The following is a 7,297-nucleotide window of genomic DNA, read 5'->3' on the forward strand; positions in this document are numbered from 1 at the left end:
TGGGCACATTATCTGTTTTATTAGACCGGCTCATCGTTTCTTTCAAAAACCATTTTGGACCTTTCTGGGAAGGCAAGAGGAGCGGAGTGGACTGTGAGCGGACGTAAACCACCCTGATGGGTATGATTTCCATTTTTTACACGTGAGTCCAGAGATTTTGTGACCCTCTCCAAGGGTCACATACAGCAATCCCTTGAGAGCCCCAAGACCAGAGTCCAGTTGCCATGACCTTGCTTCCCTATAACCACACTCTGGGTGAGCTTTTACTTCTGTGACATGGAATGTGCATCTCCCTCTTCTATAGCAACCCTCATGAGATTTCAGCTCAGAAAATGCAAAATGTCTGACACTGAAAAAACATCTTCAAATGTCGTTATATCAAACCAGACACAGTAGTATTCAGAATCGCGTAGTAGGATGGGGGTATGAGAAGAGGTGTGAACTAGTCTATATGGATTGCAGTCAATTTTTTAAATTATTATTATTTTGAGACAGAGTCTCCCTCTGTCACCAGGTTGGAGTGCAGTGGTGCCATCTCGGCTCACCACAACCTCCGCCTCCCAGGTTCAAGCGATTCTCCTACCTCAGCCTCCCGGGTAGCTGGGACTGCAGGTGCGTGCAACCACGCCCGGCTAATTTTTGTATTTTTAATAGAGACGGGGTTTCACCATGTTGACCAGGATGGTCTCGATCTCTTGACCTCGTGATCCGCCCGCCTCGGCCAAAGTGGGATTACAGGCGTGAGCCACCGCGGCCGGCCTTGCTGTCTATTTTTAAGGGAATTATTTTGTTGTGTGCAAGTGTATCCGGTATTTTAAAGGTTTTACAATAAAAGTTTTACCAAGCCTGTTTATTTCTACTGAATGGTTATTCTCTACCGTTTGCTACAGATCCCTTCCGTGCCTCTTTGCTCTGCTCTAGATTGCAGTGGGCTGAGTCTTGTAGGGGGCAGTTTCTCAGGCTCCCAGAGCATCTGGCTGCAGGCCTCGCTCGGTTTAGCCAATGGGAGGCAGTGGCAGTAGAAGAGAAGGCAGGAGGAAAGAAACAACCAGGGTATTTCTTCTCTTTCTCTCTCTTGCTCAGGCTCAGATGACATCTCCAGCAGCAGATGAGGCCTCTCTGTGGCTCCAGCTCATGGATAGGTAGCTGTGGTCCCAACATCTGTTGGGTGATCCATGCCCCTGGGCTCTATTCAGTCGGCCTCCTCTTTTTGTCCCTGCAGGTTAGGAGTCGTGGGCAGCTTCTTGCTTTTGCTAATCTCTGTACTGCCTCTCTCTGTCCCCTGCTGGGCTTTCCAGACCTCCCATTACCCCTGTTAATCATGTCACCAAAACCCTGCATTACATTCTCTCTGTTTTCAATACTTAAAGTGGTTCCCTCCTGGCGGGGCGCAGTGGCTCACACCTGTAATCCCAGCAGTTTGGGAGGCTGAGGCAGATGGATCACTTGAGGTCAGGAGTTCGAGACCAGCCTGGCCAACATGGCGAAACCCTGTCTCTACTAAAAATACAAAAATTAGCTGGGCATGGTGGCGTGTGCCTGTAATCCCAGCTACTCGGGAGGGTGAAGCGGAAGAATCACTTGAACTTGGGAAGCAGAGGTTGTAGTGAGCCGAGATTGTACCACAGCACTCCAGTCTGGGCGACAGAACAAGACTCGTCTCAAAAAATAAAAAATAAAAAAATAGGCCAGGCGCGGTGGTTCACACCTGTAATCCCAGCACTTTGGGAGGCCAAGGCAGGTGATCACCTGAGGTCAAGAATTTGAGACCAGCCTGGCCAACATGGCGAAACCGTCTCAACTAAAGATACAAAATTTAGCCAGGCGTGGTGGCGCACACCTGTAATCCCAGCTACAAGGGAGGGTGAGGCAGGAGAATCGCTTGAACCTGGGAGGCAGAGATTGTAGTGAGCTGGGCTTGTGCCACTACACGCCAGCCTGGGCAACAGAGCAAGATTCCATCTCAAAAAACAAACAAACAAAAAAAGAAAAGCTCAGCTTTCAGGCCAGCCTCCCTCATCATTCAGATCCCCCTGTCCCGGCCCCGTGTCCCAGGAAACCTGAGCACCACCCACCCCTACCCTGGGCTCTGCCACAGAGCAGCCTCGTGGAGGCCCGGCCCAGGAGCACTGCCCGAGAGGTCTCCACTGTGCTTCCCTCTTAGGAGGGCTCACCTGGAGAGGGGCTCTCTGCCTGGGGAAGGCCTCCTTCTGCCTCTTCCCTGTCTTTGGGTGAGTCCTTGCTGTCTGGGCCCCTGAGCTGGGTGTGGGAGAAGAGCTGCAGGACGAAGCCGGCGGGGAAGCTGCCATCAGTGAAGTGTCGGACCTCGGCTGGTGCTGCGAAAGTCTCTGTGGGTGAGTCTGGCGATGGGGGCTCTGGAAGGGAGGACGGGATGGAACTGTGAGTGAAAAAGCCTCAGGAGCTGCAGGCGCCCTGTGCCCGGGCCCGGGCCCTGCTCCATCCTCACTGACGCGGATCTCCTCAGAGCACTGCGGCCAGAGCCCATGCCTCCCCCGGGCCTTCCTTTCACCTGGGTCAGGGTCCAGGTTTTTGGTCATAGGTCTGCCTCTTTTCTTTCTCACTGGCTCTTCCCCCGGGGGCTCCTTCCATCTCTGACCACGGGGCTTCTTATTTCCTGGCTCTGTGGCAGGGACAGCTGCAAAAAGAAAAGACCTCATACCCTTTTTAAGAGGCCATCCTCGAACCCTGCCACCCCAGAGGAAGATACTTGCCCAGAACACAGGGCCTGTATTTCACCCTGTCCCCAAACCCCCAACTCCACTGGGGCTCACTGGCTTTTCCGCTGACTAACCAGGAAGCTCGAGGGGACGGAGTCCCCTGGGCCGGCTCCTTTTAGGGAGGGATGGGTTATCCTCAGAGTCAAGGAGAACGACGATTTCGGCTGGCATTCTGGCAGGGTCTGGGTTGGAGTCTGGGTCTGGGTGGGCATCCTGGCCTGAGTCTGCAGGGAGCAAGAGCACAATAAGCTTCCAGTGCCCCAACAAATCCGACTTCTCCCTTGGCCCACCCCAGGCCCAACTACCTGAGTTGGGTGGGGACGGCTGCTCAGCTCTCACGTCCTGCAAGAGGGCTACCCCTTCACTCCAGGCCTCCAGGATGTTGCTCTTCTCAGAAGGGCTCAGGTCCAAGGTGTGAGGGTGCTGCTCCAAGATGTGTGTGCGAGCCGTGTCGGCCGAGGGTGCCCGGATCTCAGCGCCACACACCATGCACAGCGCCCGCCCGCTGCCTCCTGGGCTGCTGCCCACCAGGAACTCCTGCTCCCAAGACACTTGCTGCTTGGGCTCCTCACAGCCATCACTGCCTGCCTCTAGCGGGCTGGGTCTAGGTGGTGGGGTCTTCTCCTGTTGGGTCACTGCGAGGGGAGAGGGGAAGGGTGTGATCACGAAAGGTGCACACAACCGACAACACTTAGCACGTCTCCAGACTCGGTGGTTTGAGTGGGATGGGGGAGGAGAGCATTTCTGTCCAAAGTGCTCTTCTTCCTTCCCCTGGAACCCACGAGGCACACACCACACTCAACACAGCCAATGTGCCTGGGATCCCACGACCCTCACGTCTATACTTCCTTTTGATCTAGTCTTGGACCTCAGGACTACACATACTTTCCCAACAGGCTGCGTTCTTGCAGGTCTCCAGCCTTTGCACATCTGTCCAGACCACCGATTGGGCCGGGCAACGCTGTCCCTGCGAAGCTTTCCGGAAACCCAATCCCTGACAATAGATTTCATTCACATCTGACTTCTACGCTTTCTTGAGGGTGAGGAAGGTAAATTCTTTTAATTTTTAAATGTTATTTATTTTGAGACAGAGTTTCACTTTGTCACCCAGGCTGGAGTGCAATGGTGCAATCTCAACTCATTGCAGCCTTGACCTCCTGGGTTCAAGCGATCCTCCTGCCTCAGTCCCCCAAATACCTGAGACTACAGGTGAGTGCCACCACGCCTGGCTAATAATTTGTTTTTTTTTTTTAAGAGATGGGGGACTCATTTTGTCACCCAGGCTGGAGTACAGTGGTGTTATCATAGCTTACTGCTGCCTTGAACTCCTGGACTCACGGACCCTCCAGCCTTAGGCACCTGACTGGCTAGGGCTACAGAAAGATGCATGCTATCACACCCAGCTAATTCACAACAACAAAAATTTTGTTTAACAGATGGGGTCTTGCTCTGTTGCCCAGGCTGGTCTTGAACTCCTGGGCTCAAGCAATCCTCCTGCTTCAACCTCCCAAAGTGCCGGGATTACAGGCATGAGTCACCGTGCCTGTTCTAAAGGCCACCCCATCCCCTCAGAACTAGCCTCCCTTCTCAGTGCTCACAGAGCATTTACAGCCATGGTTCCACTCCAATTGCTGCCTGATACCTGCTCTTTGTGCACACAGACCATAAGCTCTCACAGGGCATCAGCCCTTTCCAGTTCAGCAAAGAAGGCAGCCTTAGACCTGCATCAGTTTGGAAGCTCAGTGCTTTTACGAAGTGCCCATGATCCTTCACGGCTGCATCTCTCTCCTACCCTCCAGAGAGGATCGGACAAAATTAAAACACGGGAGGCCCTAATAGCTGGGGGCTGCATGGAAGAGGTGGTATTGGAAATAGGAGCCTCGGCTTGCATGGATACAAGAGGTAGTGTCTGAAAGAGATACGAGATACGCCTTCTACCTATCTCTCATGCGACCATGGGCAGAAAACCTGACCTCTTAGGTGCAATCGGCTTTCTTCCCTACTAGTCCTCCAAAACAGCTCTCATCCAAGTCAGCAGCGCTAAACTCTGTGGTCAGTTTCTCAACTTCATCCTCTAGCCGATCACTTCTTCCATCTTGATTTTCATCACTTGCATCTAGGGCATGACCTTCTGTTGGTTCTTCTTTTGCTTCCCTGGCGCTCTTTCTCAGTTACGTGTGCTGGTTCTTCCTCATCTCTTCTCAATATTCCCTCCCTTCCTCTGGGTTGTTGCTGAAGAACGATCTCCCCTCACCAGAGCACCCCATTCCCCTTATGCATCATCCCCAGCACAGCACACATCACCACCTGACACTTGTTTTTGGGATGTTCACTGCCTGTCTCCTCACCACACCATAGAATCCATGACCATAGCCAGGCGCAGTGGCTCACACCTGAATCCCAGCACTTTGGGAGGCCGAGGTGGGCGGATCACCTGAGGTTGCAAGTTCGAGACCAGCCCAAGCCACAGGGAGAAACCCCATCTCTACTAAAAATACAAAATTAGCTGGGTGTGGTGGCGCATGACTGTAATCCCAGTTACTCGGGAGGCTGACGGAGGAGAATCACTTGAAGCGGGGAGGTGGGGGTTGCGGTGAGCCGAGATCGTGCCACTGCACTCCAGCTTGAGCAAAAAGAGAGAAACTCCATCTCAAAAAAAAAAAAAAAAAAAATCCATGAGCCCACAGATTTCTGATGTTTTGCATCCATATCTCTGGCATCTGTATCTGTATCTCCTGGCATGTAGTGGCATTTAGTAATGTGTGATGAGGGACTGACTCGGTCTCCAACCTGTCATCACCGGAGTTTCCCAGGACTCAGTTCTTAGACACTTCTCTACTTCCCTCTCATCCCACTGTCTGCCTGCTGGCAATTTCCGTTTATGCCACTAGCCAGATACTCCCAGGAAATCTAGGCTCACATATCTGACTGCTTAGTTGACCTCTCCACTTGAATATGTCATAAATAGCCATCTCAAACTTAATTATATTCAAACTTTCACTCCCAGTTTCCCATGAGCACGGCAGCCTTCCCCATCTCAGAAAATGGGAAGGCTGTTCCCCCAGTTGCTCAGGCCAAAAACCTTGAATTCAATCTTTCTTCCACGCTCCACTGAAATCTTTCCAGAAGCTTGTGCTGCCGGACCTTTGCACTTGCTATTCGGCCTGAAATGCTCTTCCTGCAGATATCTGCAAGGCTGGCATCCTCACTTCCTTCAGATCTGTGTTCACAATTCACCTTATTAGAGAACACTTTCTGAACCACTCAATATATCCAATTAAATACCCATTCCCCCTTTCTCCTTTTCGTGCTTTAGTGATCTCTGAACCATTTATTGCCACCCAACATACTATACATGAACCTATTTCTCTGTCTTTAGCCATTGGTATATATATGTTCTTCAAGAGTAAGGTTTCAGCTGCTCTGTTTACTGCTACTACTTCCCACCCTAAAACACTAGCCTAAACAGCCTAAAGTAGACGTCCAGTGAATATTGGTTGAATGAATTCACCTGTCTATTCCCGCCCTAACAGTGGGGTAAGGCCACCCTTGCAGGGTTGAGAGGATTAACTGAGACAGCTTCTGACAATGCCCAGTGAACACTAAACAAATATTAGCAGAAGTAGGAAAACAATCTGTCTTTTGGACTACATGCTCTGAGAAGGGAGGTGACCTTTATTTCCCTCATGAATTTTATAACCCTTCTAGTTCCAAAAAGGATGAGAGGCAGTGCAGACAGACATCATTCTGTTCGGCTGAGGTTCAATGAACGGCCTTGCTGCTCTCAACTTCTTCTGGGTACTGTCCCCTCTAAGAAAAGGGGGGTGGGAGAATGGAAAGATATTTGCATTTTCATGCATATTAAGTCTCCCACAAAGATGGCTCTTTGTTTTCTTATGGTTTGCAAGCTCCTGAGGACTAGAAATCGGTGAAGGGGGAGGGGAGAGCGAGTGTTCTCAGACTGCTCTTCCCATCCCCTCCCAAAGCTAATCGCATTCTAGCACTGCACTGCTTTTCCAAACTAGCTGTTGTATGCAGTCCCATTCATCCCTTCTCTCCAGAACCTGACACCTGTGGCTCCTGCAAGTGGAAGGCCCGGGAATGGGGATGAAGCCGGGTGGTGGGCAGGAAAGAGTCATGCTCGGGGAGTCCTTAAAATTCTCCTGGAGGTCGGCAGCGGCGCCCGCCTGTAGCCTCGGGCCTATAGGCTACGCCGCCCCTCGGCCTAGAACACAGCCCGGCCGTTGTGCTTGCGTGAGACGGCGGCCTCAACCACGCAGCGCCTCTGGGGATCCGGCCTCCGGTGCTGGGCCCGGGAGAGGGGGCGCCTGGGCACCGGAAGATCCGGAGCGTGCGGGGCGTGGATCGAAGTCTCCAGACCCTGGGCGGGGGAAAGGGGGAGGGAGGGGAAAATCGAGGAGGCCTGAGCTTCCAAACCATGGTGGGGGAGGGGCAAGAGCGCGTCCTGGACCCAGATAGAAGAGGGAAGCCTGGGCCCCAGGATGAAGGGGATGAGAAGGTGCCCGGGTCCCGGACCCGACTGAGGAGGGACGGCCCCG

The 7,297-nt window shown here is 52.4% G+C and overlaps 1 protein-coding gene across 1 annotated transcript in view; it reads right to left on the reverse strand.

Moving 5' to 3' along the window:
• Positions 1-4,353, reverse strand: part of LOC105512349 (chromosome unknown open reading frame, human C11orf84) — an 18,358-nt gene extending 14,005 nt beyond the window's left edge. The window contains exons 1-5 of the mRNA XM_011942781.1: positions 4,348-4,353; positions 3,044-3,509; positions 2,813-2,962; positions 2,531-2,656; positions 2,175-2,375 (exon numbers count right to left, since the gene is read on the reverse strand). Of these exons, the coding sequence (XP_011798171.1) occupies positions 2,175-2,375; positions 2,531-2,656; positions 2,813-2,962; positions 3,044-3,509; positions 4,348-4,353 (949 nt within the window). The remainder of the gene's footprint in view (positions 1-2,174; positions 2,376-2,530; positions 2,657-2,812; positions 2,963-3,043; positions 3,510-4,347) is intronic.
• Between the last annotated feature and the right edge of the window lie 2,944 nt (positions 4,354-7,297).

Source organism: Colobus angolensis, unplaced genomic scaffold (assembly GCF_000951035.1).
Source record: "Colobus angolensis palliatus isolate OR3802 unplaced genomic scaffold, Cang.pa_1.0 Scaffold21, whole genome shotgun sequence".
Lineage (NCBI taxonomy): Eukaryota > Metazoa > Chordata > Mammalia > Primates > Cercopithecidae > Colobus > Colobus angolensis.